General features: G+C 34.5%; 1 protein-coding gene across 2 annotated transcripts in view; it reads right to left on the bottom strand.

Moving 5' to 3' along the window:
- The window catches only part of TRAPPC8 (trafficking protein particle complex subunit 8), an 84,016-nt gene that overhangs the window by 25,971 nt on the left and 41,143 nt on the right, over positions 1–16,902 (bottom strand). For both annotated transcript variants that reach the window (XM_047086937.1, XM_047086938.1), the window contains exons 12-19: positions 16,621–16,752; positions 12,468–12,692; positions 11,555–11,663; positions 9,079–9,273; positions 8,530–8,660; positions 6,090–6,164; positions 5,439–5,565; positions 4,863–5,017 (exon numbers count right to left, since the gene is read on the bottom strand). In XM_047086937.1, the coding sequence (XP_046942893.1) occupies positions 4,863–5,017; positions 5,439–5,565; positions 6,090–6,164; positions 8,530–8,660; positions 9,079–9,273; positions 11,555–11,663; positions 12,468–12,692; positions 16,621–16,752 (1,149 nt within the window). The remainder of the gene's footprint in view (positions 1–4,862; positions 5,018–5,438; positions 5,566–6,089; positions 6,165–8,529; positions 8,661–9,078; positions 9,274–11,554; positions 11,664–12,467; positions 12,693–16,620; positions 16,753–16,902) is intronic.

Genomic DNA, 16,902 nt, shown 5'->3' with positions numbered 1-16,902 from the left:
TTGATATCTCCCTGAATATGTGGCAATTAACAATACCATTTTAGAAAATGTTATTCAACAGCAGATGTCAGAGGTATGAATTAAAGACAAAACATCAGTGACAAGTGAGTATCAGCAAAACTCTGACGACTGTGTAGACTATGGGTAAGAGAAGTTATAAGAAATTTAACATAGCTATGTGAATTAAATAATTGTCAGTTGAAAAGCCCTTATCAATGTCAACTTGAAAAGTAGCTCAACTATTTATTTACACAAGATGAAAAGATACCCCATAAGTCTTAAATGGGAGAAATGTACAGATCCATGATTCCATATCCATAATTTTAAAACCAAAAAGCTCCAAATGACCTCAAACGTTTAGTAACTCACATGGGAACAAAACCCGATCTAACAGAGGCTTTTTATACCCTTTCCCATTTAGTGTGATAGTCCTATGGTTCAGTCACACAATATTAATTTGCTTGATTTCCAGATGCTACCACAAACCCAACAGGGGTTACATAACACTTTATATAAAAAACCACACACACACACACACACAATTTCTAAAAATTAAAGGAGAAAAAAATTTCCAACACACATCCGGCCTCAGGATTTCAGATAAGGGAATGTGAACCTGTATTACAGAGGTAGAAATATGGGCTACCAACCATCTAGTAAGTTATCTGCATTTCCCCTTAAGTCAGGAGCCTGGGTGGCTGGGCATTTGACTCTTGCTTTCTCCTCAGGTCATGGTATCATGGTTTGTTAGTTTGAGCCCCATACAGGCTCTGTACTGGCAGTGCAGAGCCTGCTTGGGATTCTCTCTCCCCCTCTCTCTGCCCGTCCTCCGTGCATATGCACACTCTCTCTCAAAATAGATAAAATAAAATTTAAAAAAATAAATAAAAGATCCTTAAGTGTAAATATCAGAGGTACACTGAAAGTATCCAAGAAAAGAGGAACACAAAGGTAAAAGTGTAAGAAAAAATGTTCTAATGAAGTTATGACTAGTAGTCCCAGAGGAGTTATAAAAATCCAGTGGAAAAACCTGTTTCTTAATCTAAGTTTGAAAGGAATTTCACTATGGCCATAGTCTTAAGGAAAGCAGATAAATTCTGTGGATGTCAGAAGCTTTAAAAGTGGATATGAAAATGGGGTGCGTGGATGGCTCAGTTGGCTAATTAAGTGTTCAACTTCAGCTCAGGTCATGATCTCACAGTTCACGAGTTTGAGCCCCACAGTGGGCTCTGTGCTGACAGCTCGAGCCTGGAGCCTGCTCCAGATTCTATGTCTCCCTTTCTCTCTGCCCCTCCCCTGCTCATGCATGTTCTCTCTCTTTCTCTCTCTCAAAATAAACAAACATTAAAAAAAATTTAAAGAAAAGGCCTCTGACCTAAATCCTTCCCCCCCCAAGGTAAGAGGATGGCAAGACAGTGAATAAATGTACATTTGTGTATTTTCTTAAGGCAAAATATTTATGGTATGGATCTATTGTGGGGTTTTTTTGTTATTCACTACAAGCTTTTTTGTTTAATCAACCAAACACCCGTTGTTACTATGTAGAATAAGAGGTCCTCTACATATTCTACCTTCTGCAAGGAAAATTACATCTATAACAATAAAGTGTTTTTTTAAACCACTATGGTATGCAAGAAGAAAACTTAAATACAGAATGAGCAATATCAAAAACAAAATAATTTTAAAGACTACTCAGTTAAACATTTAAAATTAAACATCATCTGGTTCAATTTTCCTCATTTCGTAAGAGAAGAAACTTTCCAAGGTCAGATAATTAGAGATGGAGCTTAGAAAAAAGTCTAAAAGAAAGGCTCTATACGTAATAATCTATCATCTGAGAAGTACCACACTTAAAAACCATGTGTACTTTTACCAATCTTAGTAACAAAGAACATCTTAATCATCAGATACAATGAAAAGTATAAGCTGGGTGGCTCAGTCAGTTAAGCATCCAACTCTTGATCTTGGTTAGGGTCGTGATCTCACGGTTCAGTTCCTGAGATCAAGCCCTGAGTCGGGCTCTGCACTAACAATGCAGGGCCTGCTTGGGATTCATTCTCTCTCCCTCTCTCTCTCTCTCTCTCTCTTATTCTTTCTGCCCCTCTCCTACTCATGCTCTCTCACACTCTCAAAATAAATAAATAAGCTTAAAAAAAAAAAAGGGTAAGCTATAAAAACTGAGTATTCTGGTGTCCTCAATGGACTGATTTCAATTAACCAGAGGGGTCAGAATCTTCCCTTTCAAAAGTAAGCTCTAGGAAATTCTTATGTATAGAATTCCAAGCAAACTGTATAAATTAGTGACTTCTAAACTATAATGATGGGGGGCGCCTGGATGGCTTAGTCGATTATGCATCCAACTCCTGATTTCAGCTCAGGTCATGATCTCACACTTGTGAGATTGAGTCCTGTGTGCCTCTGTGTGGACAGTGCACAGCCTGCTTGGGATTCTCTCCCTCCCTCTCTCTCTCTGACCTTTCTTTCCCTGCTCACACATGCACTCTCTCTCTCAATACATATAAACTGAAAAACAATAAATAAATAAATAAATAAATAAATAAACAAACAAACAAACAAACAGCTAGCTAGCTATAATGATGAATAGCCCTAAAATAAAATTTGGATCCCAACTCATTTCAATCCATCTTCAGCCTTAGAACTCCTAGGTGTAGCAATGCAAATCCTAATAAAAATCCAATGCATTACTACGGGAACTTGACAGGCTTATACAAAAATGGCACAAGTATAAGAAAAAAGAAAAAAATTAAAGATTAATTTTTAATCTGGTTTGTCAGATTCAAAAAATTATAAAGCAAGATTATAGTATTGACAAAGAAAGATGAGGAATTATTATCGGCAAGAATAGGTATACACACTTTAAGGATATTAGTATATTAGAAAGATGGTATAATGAGTTGCCAATATTCAATTAACGGTAAAAATAAAGTTTGACATTATTCCCTTGGATTTAAAACAGAACACAGACATTAAAAAATAAAACGGTACAAGTTTTGACTATAGAAGTTTCTTAAAAGTGTTTGTAAAACTCAGAAGCAACAAAGGACAATCAGATAGGCCTTCATATATGTTAAAAGCTTTAACATGGTGAAAGACACCAAATCAAAGTTAAAATATATAAAATATTTATCAAGCAGAAGCTAGCACTGAAGTCAGTCCATAAGTCTTTTTTTTTTTTTTTTTTTTTCGCCCTACATAACTCTTTAAGTGAACCATAATTAACCAAGTGTAAATCTTGGGCAGAATACATGTGGCTCAGCAATACCCTCCCTCAAACACAACACTCCCCTTTACTTTTTTAATGAGTATACCTCCCCCTCCCCATACAGGCATAGGATTAGTGCCCATAAAAACCATCCAATGAGAAAAGGGAAATGGTACCCAATTCAAAGGGTATCAACAGGTAATCATATAAACATATAGAAGAAAAAAAATCATATGAACAAAAAACGTATGAAGATTGATCAATCTTATCAGACATCAGAGAAATGTAAATAAAAAGAATGTCTTTTTTCACCAATCTGATTTGCAAAAGTAAAAAAAAAAAAAAAAAAGTGATAATACCCAGTATGTCATAAATGTGAGACAACAGATATTCTCATGCTCAAGGTAAGTGCAAATTGCTATAGCCTTGCCGAAGGTAATTCTGTAGTATGTTACAAAACATTTTATTTATATATCCTTTGACCGAGCAATTCCACTTTAGTCTAAACTAGAACACAAAGTATATACATAATGTGATTTACTGCAGAACTATCAGTAATGATGAAAAACCAGAACCACACTCAACAACAGACAAATGGTTAAAATACATTATGGTATCTAAATAAAGGAATACCATATATAGCTGTAAAATAAGGAATTTTTACTGAATGAAAACAAAGACCAAGTTATGTTTTTAAAGACAAAAAGTAAGGATAAAATGTGCAGTATGATTCCATTTATAATTACTAAAACTATACATAAGTGTTCAGTGAAAGGTCTGAAAGGAGAAAACGCCAATTTAATATCACGAGCACTTGTAAAAGGTAAGTGGCTAAGCTTCTAACTCCCCTACAAAGAAAACTTGAGGATGCAGGAGGAAAGACCTTCTGCCAGTGTCTGTAATACTATACAACCCTGCCACTGGTCTGCCTCTCAGGTAGACAACTGATCCAAGGTAGGCCAGATTTCTCTCCTAGAAACTTGAAACTAGTAATAAAGTGGCACAAAGACTGGAAAAGCTGTTAAACTAAGGTCCTATCAAAAGCAATGCTTTCTAAAGGCTCACAAACATTTGCTGCTAAATTTCCTGGAGGTGCCAAGTCCTTATTTTTCTGAGACTTACTGTTCTAGAATACTTCAGTTTCCAAGAGATGTTCCAATATCCTTTAACTAAATAATACATTTTCTCTTTTTTGGCTTATGCTCCCTAGCATCAGTTTCTATCTTCTGCAACTAAAAAAGCTGGAACTTATATGGCATAAAAGTAGGGTGGGGTAGGAAAACAGAGAGAATAAAGGGAATATTGTTTCTTATGAATATATTTATCTATTTTGTGTAAACTTTTTACAAGCATTAATTCCTATATTATTTGTGTACCTTATCAAAAAAGAGCCAGTGATTTTAATAAAGTGTTCTTTAAATGCATTTTCTCAATTTCCATCAATATTTTGAGGTTTATATTTTATAACCTGGCTGTGACTTATCTTTGTAAATTAGACCTATTTAACCCTAGCTTAGCAATAATTAAAAAGTATGGTTCAATGTAACATCAGTACCTTCAAAGTCTACAATTAATTTACTGAAAATATTATCTGACCTTATAATTTATTAAGTCCATGAAATTTTAAAAAGTGAAATACCTCCAACAGTGGCATTTCCTCCGTGATAATGGGATCTAAACGTCGATCAGGACCATATTTGATAGATGTTTTCTCTTCTTTTGTATTGTTAAGTCGAGGACCTTGAATTTCTAAATCCTGTCTCCCTCTGACTGACATACTCAAGGAATGTTTTCCTGAAACAAAAAATAATCAATGCCCTAAAATAATTTGATATGTTAAGTGACATAAATTTAGCTTGAATACTGTAACTTTCATATTATTTCTAGAAAAATTCTAGACAATTACTGAGTAGCATCAATCATCAAAGAATTAGTCATATTTTACTTTTATGTTTAACCATACCTACTGTATGCTGCTCAATTTTTTATTTAGGAGAAATGAGACTTACTTACTTTGCAAATACAAAATACATTAGAAAGGAATACAGTTGTTTATTTTTGAAGCAATGGCAGAGTTTAAAATAATCCAAATAATCTAACTGCCTTGGTTAAAGGTACATTAGACCCATTTTTAAAACATGCTATTTTCATTCATTTTATTTTATGAAGATTTAATTACTAGTTTTGTATCTGTTTAGCAATGCTATGGTTTTACCTGTGTGACATCCAGGAAGAGAACCAATGCCATCTACTGTCATGCAGCCCTGAATAGTGCCAAGATTATAAACAACTCCGAGAATATGCAGCTCCCCTATGTGATGGGGAAAGAGCTTTAGTCTTGCCTGTGGAGATATTTAAGTCACTCTTATTATCTGTTTTCATAATATCTTAAATAGTGCAATATCTAAATTCTGTAATATTGCAGAAATTGAAAGTCATGACCTAAGCTTTTGAATAATGAATTAATTTATTATACTGGAAAGCATTTGCTTCAAAAGAAAAATCTGTAAATTCTGTAAATTCTACAATTACAGGCACAGATCTTAACTAATACTTCAAAGTCAACAAAAACCAAAATATTCTGGCCAACCAAATGTCATATGAAATTACCATACTGACCACCCCACAAAAAAAACAAAACAAAACAAAAAACATTGCACCAGGCTTCTTTGAAAATTAACAAGCCAAATTAACAAACCAGACTACTCTTCTCCCACCAATTTCCTCTTGTGCAATTCCTGTTTCCGAATCTTCCAAATTTTAGCTTTTAAGACAATAAGAATATAAAATAAACCTAATAAATTGGTTTTTTAAATTTGTTTCCAACTTACTTTTTCTTAAGACATAAAAATAAGAAAATAATTACCACTTTAGATTCTTCACTGTTAATTAAAAATTCTGAAATAACTTCAGTTCCAATCATTTTAGGTTCACCTGTTACCTGAAAAATATTTTGTAAAATACATATTCTAATGAAAAGTATCAGAAGAATATTAACATTCCTATACGTCAACATTTAAGAACAATAACAATAATTACAGTTAGCATTTACCAGTTTCTTACTATGTGCTAATCAATATACAAAGTTGTTTTTTTTTTTTTTACTTTCACACCTGGAGTGATCTAACACGTGATATATTTTTCTATTTCATTCAGTCCAATTCAAGTGAGGAGGATAAGTGATCTACTCAAAGCTGCAGCCACCAAGAGGATAAAACTTCAAGACATAAAGTTCAGCTACTAACTGTCAACAATGGCCAAAATGGCCGCTTAGTTTAATTTTGCAGTAAGAGCAAATTTCTCCATCTTTTACTCTGACTGGCCTCTTTTTCCACATTGTCCAATTGTATCGAGTAATGGCAGCCTAAGCAACATGCATAAAAGACTGGTGGACAATAAGGGCAGTAGGAGAGAACAAAAAAAAAGGCCTCCTCCAAATCAATGACTTCTGTAAGAGACTATAATCTTTGGTCATGTAACAAAGCACAGTTAACTGGCTCACACTTGGGGTAAAGCTGGTCCTCATAAACACTGTTTTACTTTTACCATGAAGTTAGTTATTTCACACAATAAATTAAAATTACATTTCCCTAAATTTCAGTTCAGTATCTTAGTCCACCAGCAGCAGAAAGTTATGAAGAAATCCAAAGAGTTTGAAATTTACAAGATAAAGTATAACTTAATTATACACAATGAAAAATCTCACTTTAATAAACCTCCTTTAAAATTTAATATATTAAACAGACTAATATACTAAAAAGCTAATGGATCTTTTAAAAAACTGTACCAAGAGTGAACCATTCATAAGCTTATTTGTATTCCAGGCATCAGAAAAAAAAAATTAGAAAAATTCATGGAGTTGCTAAAATTCAAGTCAGAATAGAGCCTACAAAATCTCAATCTTTGGAACTATCCACAATGAGTGTAATCACAAAACGTCTTCAATGAATTTAACCAACAAGACTTTACAGAAGGAAATCTTTAAAAATCAAAACACTCCAAGAGAAATAATTTAATAGTAAAGTTTAGTACGACATACATCTCTTTCCAGTTCTCCCTTCATAAATCAATGCCAAAATGTTGGGATATTTCCCAGTTCCAAAATAATGATTAAAGCATATATCAAGGTAGTACAAAGAAGTAAAAGTTATATAGTAGATAGTGGTGAATAGCCCAGTAAGTGGAAAAAAAAATTATTTTTCCCAGTTATTTCTGTTACAATCAGCTTGGTAATAAAGATTATTTGTCCAAGTCATTCCTACTTCAATAATAACTATCTTAGGGGTGGGTGCTTGGGTGGCTCAGTCAGTTAAGTGTTCAACTCTTGATTTTAGCTCAGGTCATGATCTCATGGTTCGTGAGCACAGAGCCTGCTTGGGATTCTATCTCCGCTCCTCCTTGACAAGTGTGTGTGTGCTCTCTCAAAATAAACTTAAAAAAAAAAAAAACAAAAAACTATCATAGATAAAGAGCTTATTACAGACACGAATAAGAAAAAGATAAAACACATATAAAGATAATCCAAAAAAAGGAAATCCAAGATCTTCAACTTCACCAGAAATTAATGAATGAGATGGAAAATAATAAAGTAAAACAGCATTTTTCATACCTAGTAAATCAATTAAGATGCTTTTTTATAAATAAGAATGCTTAATGTTGCAAAGATGAGATATCCAATCCCATGTGTTGCTGGTAAAAAGCTTTGGTATGACCTCTTGGGAAACCAAAAGAGCACTAACATACTTATTCCCTAAAATTTTTTAACTTCATGCCTAGGAATCATTACTACAGAAATTATCAGGATGAAAAAAGTATACACCCAAATTTTTACCATTGAATTATGAGGATAGTAAACAAATGGAAACTTCTAAAACAACTATCAATGGAGACACAGAAGAGCTTATAGATCATCCATGATGGAATATTACACAGAAATGAAATATTAAGACATGTTAATATCAAGATACACATACAAATCAACAGAATGAAAAAAAAAACAACATACACAATATTTTTAAAATCCCATATATGAGAGAAAACATACAAATAGAAATTACTGGAAAGATATATAGAAAAGTGTTAAAGTGGTTATTTCTAAATACTGAGAAGACAGATTTATCTTTATTCTGTATGTTCTTTGTATTCTCTATTTTCAACAATATGCATATATCATACTTTTTATAGCTAGGGAAAACAGGCATAAAAAAGAATAAGTGTAGTTCACTGAACAGAAAATATTGAAATGTTATGCATCTGTTAGGCTATTACTGAAACATGCTTATTACAAATACCTTTTAATAACTTACTAGTTCTTTAACTTCTTCATTATCCTTTCCACTAATATCTTTAGGTTGAAACTTCCATAGCAATGACAAATCAGTCAACAAAAGTGGAACCTTCAAAGGATTTCTAAAAGCCACTTCCACTGTTATTGGTTCTACAAAAAGAAAGGCCTAAATTAGTAACTTCAATAAACCCCCCCTACCATCCTATGCTTCAATTCTCTGAACACACCTTACTTTCACAGCTCTGCATTTCTGCCTAGACTGTCCTTTACCAGCTTATAAATGTCCATTTATTCAGGATTCAGTTTTAAAACTACTTCCTCTAGAAGATTTCCCCAATTCCTATGTGCTAACGAATGTCACTCTCTCTTCTATATTCCAATAGCACACTTATATACTAGTATTACATCTCATACATAGTGCCTGGTTTTATACATACAGCTCACTAAGTTATGATTCCTAATTTATTTTTTGCATGCCTGGCTTCCAGTAATTTTTGGCACATAGAAAATTATCTTGCATCTGCTGTAAGTAAACAAAAAACCATGAATAAAAATTCAAGTATATCACCTTCTACAACTGCCAGTGGAAATCTTGAGTTATCTGAATAACTATTCAAACAATATTGTGTGGGGTAGAAATTGGTTGGAACTACTCCTCTGTTAACCACAGCTACAACTTGTTCCTCAAGTTCTCGCCACTGCTGAGAGGATTCAGAGTCATATTCCTGATCGAGACTTACATGAGTAGCTGCTTGCTTTTCACCTAAAAAAAAAAGTGTCACAATTAAACACGTTTATTAACACCTGCCTTCAATGAAACATATTATTATATTATTATTATTATTATTATTATTATTATTATTATTATTGTATTTGAGAGAGAAACAGAATGTGCACGCAAGCAGGGGACAAGGGCAGAGGGAGAAGAGGTGGGGGTGTGGGGCGAAAGAGAAAGAGAGTGAGAGTGAGAGTGAGAGAGAGAGAGAGAGAGAGAGAGACAGAGACACAGAGAGAGAGTCAGTCTTAAGCAGGCTCCACGTTCAGCACAGAGCCCGACACCGAGCTCAATCCCACAACCCCGGGATCATGACCTGAGCCAAAATTGAGTCGGACACTCAATCGACTGAACTACCCAGGCGCCCCTGAAACTTATTTTAAATAAAAATATGATGGGGCGCCTGGGTGGCGCAGTCGGTTAAGCGTCCGACTTCAGCCAGGTCACGATCTCGCGGTCCGTGAGTTCGAGCCCCGCGTCGGGCTCTGGGCTGATGGCTCGGAGCCTGGAGCCTGTTTCCGATTCTGTGTCTCCCTCTCTCTCTGCCCCAACCCGTTCATGCTCTGTCTCTCTCTGTCCCAAAAAAATAAATAAACGTTGAAAAAAAAAAATTTTTTTTAAAAATATGAGGTATCCGAATAAATACATATACATATACACTCTTGCCTATAATTATCTGAGAGAAAAATATCCTCTTATTAACCCTAGTCTAACTGGAACTTGGCTTATAACATTGATGTTCTTTTCCTCTTGACTCTGAAAGAATATATTTTTCCTAATATTCCAAATAATTTTATATGAAATACTTCAAACATACAGAAACACATGGGGAATAACAAATATTTATATATTAAAATTTAACAAATGCCAATGTTTGTTATAAGATCCCAAATACTCTTCATAAAATAAATGTTACAGATAGAATTATTGCCCTCTGTGTAACCCTCCCAAATCCTACTGCTCTCCTTCATGTCCACTAGCCCTTCTTCCCAGGGCTATTCCAAAGCTGAAATATAATGTTTTCATCCATATTTGTTTTTTACTTGATCACATGAATATATACATAAACAATGCATAGAATTGGTTTATATGTTTGAAATTTATAGAAATGGAATTACATTTGACTGTTCTGTAACTGTTTTCACTCAACATTATGGTGTATTATCCATGTAGAAACATACAGAACTATTTCTACAGCATGAATCCATTGTATAAATATGCCAAAATTTATCAATTCATTTCCTGCTATTTCACTTTTTTTGTTGTTGTTGTTGTTAACACTAATGTTGCCATAAACATCTTATTTTTAAATAAACATTTTATTTTTAAATAAAATACTAAATTAAATCTCAAGGAGAAATATAGTAAGCTTAAATATAACAATACACAGAATCACAAAGTTTACTTTAACATACATCAATATATTTATATTCTTGGCCCAGTATACCATTCTAAGGTTCAATCCTAAGAAAATAAACCTATATTTTAAAAAGTCTTACAACAAGGACAGCAGAATATTGGCAATTGTTCTCTGCTTCTGTGTACATTTGAAATTTCCATAATAAATTTAGTAAATTTATTAATAAATTATAAATTAATAAATAAATTTCCATAATAAAAAGTTAACAAGTTTTATCCACAAGAACATCCATCACAATGTTTATATAAGGAAAAGAAGAAAATAGTCAAACTATATAAGATTCAAACATTACAGTACTTTATAAGTACTGAATAAAGTATCTTACAGCCATTAACATTGTTCATTAAGATTATATAATAACATGGGAGTGCCTGGGTGGCTCAGTTGGTTAAATATCTGATTTTGGCTCAGGTCACGATCTCATGATCTCATGGTTTGTGGATTCGAGACCCACGTCAGGCTCTGTACTCAGAGCTCTGAGCCTGGAGCCTCCTTCGGATTCTGTGTCTTTCTCTTTCTGCCCCTCTACTGCTTGTGCTCCCTTGCTCTCTCGAAAATAAATAAACATTAAAAAAAAATTTTTTTCAAGAGGTATGTAATAACATGGGCATTTTTCCTATTATGTGAGAAAACCCATTATAATTATAGCTATTTTGTTATTTTTAGCTTTTAGAGCCGGAAGAAAAACCACTGAAGTAGTGGTTATCTTCAAGGTGGCAGGATGGTGACATGGTAGAGTTACTTATCTTCAAACATTCTTTAACAATTACAACATCATTTCTTAAATAAAGAAAAAAGCACTTAAAAAAATAGTCACTAGGTAAAAAGGCAAAATAAAATTTTACAAACCATCTGCTGGTCGTCTGTCATGGCCAAAGAAAACCCGTGTGGCTGAACTGTTAATATACGGTAAAGGTAGCTGCGGTAAAGGGCCATCTGGTGACAGCTGACTTACGTTCTAGGAGAAATACAAAAGAAAAAAGTTTTTTTGAGAAAATTCCATTTCCTTCATATTTGCCTCCTCATTTTTTAATATGCAAGGTATTAAAAACATGTTAAGCAAGAATATTAAGATAAACAATTAATAGTTTTACTGATACATCAGTCATAAAATTTTAGGTCTCATTTATTCTGGCCCAAGAGAATCTTCCTAAAGTTACTCAGCTAGCTATTAGCTCTCTTTGCAAGTTAAAACTTCCAAATTTTGGTGCACTTTACTTCCTGTGACTCATTACAGTATCCTATCTGCCAAAATTCTAACCCATATGATCTCAAATTAATAAAGTTTCTTAGAAAGAGGTATTTTTCTGCAGGACAGATAAAATATTCATTATCCATAGGTCTTCAGAAAAAAATTCACAACTTTCCACTTTTTCCGTAAAACAATGTTTTGTATTTTCTACCCTCTTGTCTCAGTGAAGTATTTTCTCACCAAGGGATGGTATGAGGACCCAATATAAAAAAATTTGTATGATTCAAAAAAAAGAAATAATGAAGAAATAGTCCAGAATGTTTTTAATTCCAATATAAATCAAATGCTTAATGAAATATTAAAATCCTCTTGTAAAGAACTGTAGAAGAGCAATGCAACTCAGATCTATGACTCAAGAGCATAGCCTGCCACACTTTATTATGGCAGATAAGTACATAAATTCTAAGAAAGCCATTTTATTAAACTCCTACTAGACACCACTGAATATGCTTTTTGCTGAAAGTAATAACTTAAATATAATTTTAATATCTAGTCCTGAAAAGTATTCACCTTGTAAACATAAAGATACTCTCTGAGGAAGGCCCCTTGTTGAGCAGCAGATTGTTTACTTTCATTGATTAAAATATGCCTAAAAGCAGACACAGCATTGTCCAGTTGCCTAAGGGTATAGGACTGGCGCCCAATAGTGAAGTTAATGTGATCCTCTGCCAGAGACCAGCCTTTTCCTTTGTAAACCTGCATGGCTTGACAATAACAGCGTAAAGCATGCTTTTTCTGTAAAAAAATAAACAAAGTATTACAATCTGAATTTCTCTTGGACTAGAAAAAACAAATACACACACACATAATCACGTAACTGTTAATTGGTACTTCCTCTAACAGAGACTGGAATGATGAGCAAAATGAAACTAACATTTATGAAAACCCCATTGCAATTATTACTAAAAACCAAGAGATCCTGAAGCAGGCAAGTTAATTGCTTTGTCCAAGGGCAGGAAGTCTAAGAAGTCAGAAATAATAATGACTTTATAAAAAACCATCTGGGAGTTCTCAGAACGGCAGTATATGGAGTCATGAATCAGAGGCTTGGTTGTTATTTTAATGTTTTTTTTTAATGTTTATTTATTTTTGAGAGAGACAGAGACAGAATGAGAGTGGGTTAGGGGCAGAGAGAGAGGGAGACACAGAATCCAAAGCAGGCTCCAGCTGTCAGCACACAGCCCGAAGCGGGGCTTGAACTCACAAGCTGTGAAATCATCACCTGAGCTGAAGTCGGCCACTCAACTGACTGAGCCACCCAGGCGCCCCGGTTGTTATTTTATAACTAAGAACTATCTTACTAATTTTGTTATGATCATCTCTATACCACTGCATTGGGCTGAATGAATACCCCATATGTGTGTATGTATGTATTTATATGTGTATACACATTTTTTAACTACTGTTTCACTTGGGAGTAAGAGTATGATATATTCTTTTTTTTTTTTTGCCCACTGCTGCATCCTGCCACACCCGTGAGCAATTATTTGGCATTAATTACCTATCACTGTCACACTCTGAACTCAGACAACCTTTAGCTTAAAACCTGGATTTGGTACCAAGGAAGAGGCTTGTCCCCACTCAACCTTCTGCTTCAGAGTATACTCTTATACCTCCTCTCCTCTACAGGGTGGATTACAAACTTTTAGTATGTATATCCAAGACTGCTCGTTTTTTAAAAGAAATGTTTCCTTGTAAATAAATAATTAAAACAAATCAAAATCATCTGCCACTTAATACCATAGAATTTAAGAACTCAGTATCTCTTTTGTGATATTCCTAAAGGGATACCCAATTTGAATCTCATCACGAGGAAACACCAAACAAACCTAAATTGAGGGATACTCCACAAAAATAACTGGACTGTAATCTTCAAAAGTATCAAGGTGATAAAGTCAAAGTATCTTTCTGAACAGGATCCTTATGCCATAAAGGACCATTTTTATGGGACAACTGTCAAAATCCACATGGGGTCTAAGGATGGGTGGTACTGTATTAGTACTAAGTTCTTGATTTGATGGTTGTATTATGGTTATATAGTAGAAAAAGTCTTGTTTCTAGGAAACAGGAAATAATGTCCTAAAGTATGTGGAGGTAATGAGATACCAGGGAGACAACTATCAAACACTCAGGTAAAGTTTCTGAACTGTACTTGTGACATTTTTATAAGTTTGAGACTATTTCAAAATAATTTTAAAGTGATGTTTCTTGAAAACACCCCTAATCTCCATACTGCATTTAGTAAAAAGGAATACAAACAAGTCTTAAAAACTAAGAGATACAGAGAAAAAATTGAATATGTCAAAATGCTGAGTTCAAGTACATTTTTAGGATTTCTTGGAAAAACACCCAACGAGATTTAAAAGGTAAAAAGGATTTAAAGTCTGCTTTTTAAAGTAAGAATTGAAAGACTGTCTACGGGTATACTTGGACACATATACATATATCCTCCCCAGCAATTTTTTTTTTTAAGTTTATTTATTATTCTGAGAGTGAGAGCAGGAGGGGCAGAGAGAGAACTGGAGAGAGAGAATCTCAAGCAGGTTCCACACTGTCAGCGTGAAGCCTGAAGCCAAGGCTCAAACTCACAAACCCGTGAGATCATGACCTGAGATGAAATCAAGAGTCGGACACAACTGATTGAGCCACCCAGGCACCCTCTCCCCAGCACTTCCTTAAAATTTTTTTTTTACTAATTATCATAAAGAAAAATTTACTAATTATAATCTTTGGTAATGCCAGTTCCTTTTTTTTATTTTTTTTTTTATTTTTTTTTTCTTTTTCAACGTTTATTTATTTTTTTGGGACAGAGACAGACAGAGAATGAACGGGGGAGGGGCAGAGAGAGAGGGAGACACAGAATCGGAAACAGGCTCCAGGCTCCGAGCCATCAGCCCAGAGCCTGACGCGGGGCTCGAACTCACGGACCGCGAGATCGTGACCTGGCTGAAGTCGGACGCTTAACCGACTGCGCCACCCAGGCGCCCCACCAGTTCCTTTTTTTTAAATGCCTTTCACTAGTTGATAATCATAATGGAAATCTAATGGGAAAAAAAAAAACCTATAAAAAATTTCTAGGGGCGCCTGGGTGGCTCAGTCAGTTGAGTATACAACTCTTGATTTCAGCTCAGTTCATGTTCTTGCAGTTGTGAGATCAAGCCCCATGTCAGGCTCTGCAATGGGCATGGAGCCTGCTTGAGATTCTCTCCCTCCCTCCCTTTCTACCTCTCCCCAGCTTGCGCTCTCTCTCTCTTAAAAAATAAAAAAAAAAAGTAAAAAGGAAAAATTTCTAGGGACAAGATAAGCAATCCAGCACAAATTCTCAGGGAGGACTGAGAAATGGCATTACTATACACACATATCTCCTCTACTGTCCTCTCATCCTTGCCAACAACACACATTTTAATGGAAATGTCATGAAAAGTTGGTGTTTCTCAGAAACAATTTGGCCTCAGTCACAACTGTTTGTGTTCTACGTCCTACCTCCCAAGGAAGATACTGTTCTTGACCAACTTCAATAGGATATGCATTTGCTTTTCCAACAGAAAAGCATTTCTAGTCATGCTTTCAGCTGCTACATACTGTCTGAGAAAGAGGTTCAGGGTCTATTTAGAATGTTCGCAAAATACAAAACCGGGTACCCTGGAATCATTAACTCCATGATATAACTACAGTTAGATTACTGAGCCAAATAGTAAATGTATGTCAACCTACCACAAATGTAGCCATTTTTAATTTGCTATGCATTTCCTAGAAGCAACATGCCCTACAATTTCAGAAGATGAAATATGCGTGGCTATTTCCAGTTCCAATGACATCATCATGTTCACAAATGAAACCATTCACAAAAGTGGACAAAGATGTGGAAAAAGAATGACTTGTTTTTAATAAGAGACAATGGACCATTCGCAATGAGGTATACAATTTTCCTCCCAAGCAAAGGGAACCACATACTTTATACATTTTGTAAATTTTTGAACAGAACGCTTTTAAGTTTTTTATTTTGAAAGAGAGAGACAGAGACAGAGACAGATAGGAACACAGGGAGGATTCTTCAATCCACATTTCTAGCCACCATTTACTACTGCTACCACTCTGCCTCCAGCAAAGTCCCTCCAACTAATGCCTAAAGAGGCAACTGGGGCTGGAGAAACTGCTCTAAATTAATCGATCTAAATTAAAGATCTCTCCAACCCAACTGCTTCCAGGTACGAGAGAGAGATGATTTCTACTCATTAAATATTTAGTAAATACCATTATAAGGCACTTTGAGAGGTAACAGAAGACTAGAGCTGAAGTAGGGACAGTCCAACCACTGTGAAGGATAATTAAAACTGGTTGAATACATTCAGTATATTGGAACTTTCACATATATACTTTGGTTTAAGCTCACAAAACTTTGGGAGAATTTTCAAATTTTATAAATACAAAACCTGAGGCTCAGAGAAGTAACCCAGGTCATGTTGTGAGTAGAAGATCAAGACCGAAGCCCACATTTACCTAAATCCAAATCTCATGCCCTTACCAATATAACAAAATTTACTTCCATTTTTAGGATTAAGTTTAAATCATAAAAAATTGACAAATGACATACATTTATAAAATACATAACAAACTGTAACAAAAATTAAAATAATTTATTTGTTAAATAAAATGCACTCACTTGCCCTGCTTTACTAAACCGATGTCCTGCCAGTATCATATGAAATGCGTATTTTCTAACCATGGGGCTCTTCATGTTTATAAAGCAATGTGCCGCCTGTTCCAAAAGAAGTGCACTTCGAAGATCAGAATCCTATTGAATGTTTAAGAGAAAATAAGGTTAGTTTCACAAAATTAAAAGTAAAAAGATAACTGGTAAAAAAATATTTACTTTCTAAAAACAATATAAGCATATTCACTTTAACTTCAGAGTATCTGAGGGAAGAGATCAAGGGGCAATCTA

This window comes from Lynx rufus, unplaced genomic scaffold, assembly GCF_022079265.1.
Source record: "Lynx rufus isolate CCGP_SWC_20201006 ecotype Redwood Valley unplaced genomic scaffold, mLynRuf1.p SCAF_22, whole genome shotgun sequence".
NCBI classification, from domain to species: domain Eukaryota; kingdom Metazoa; phylum Chordata; class Mammalia; order Carnivora; family Felidae; genus Lynx; species Lynx rufus.
The sequence above is the reverse complement of the archived record's forward strand: the minus strand, read 5'-3'. Positions and strand labels throughout refer to the sequence as shown.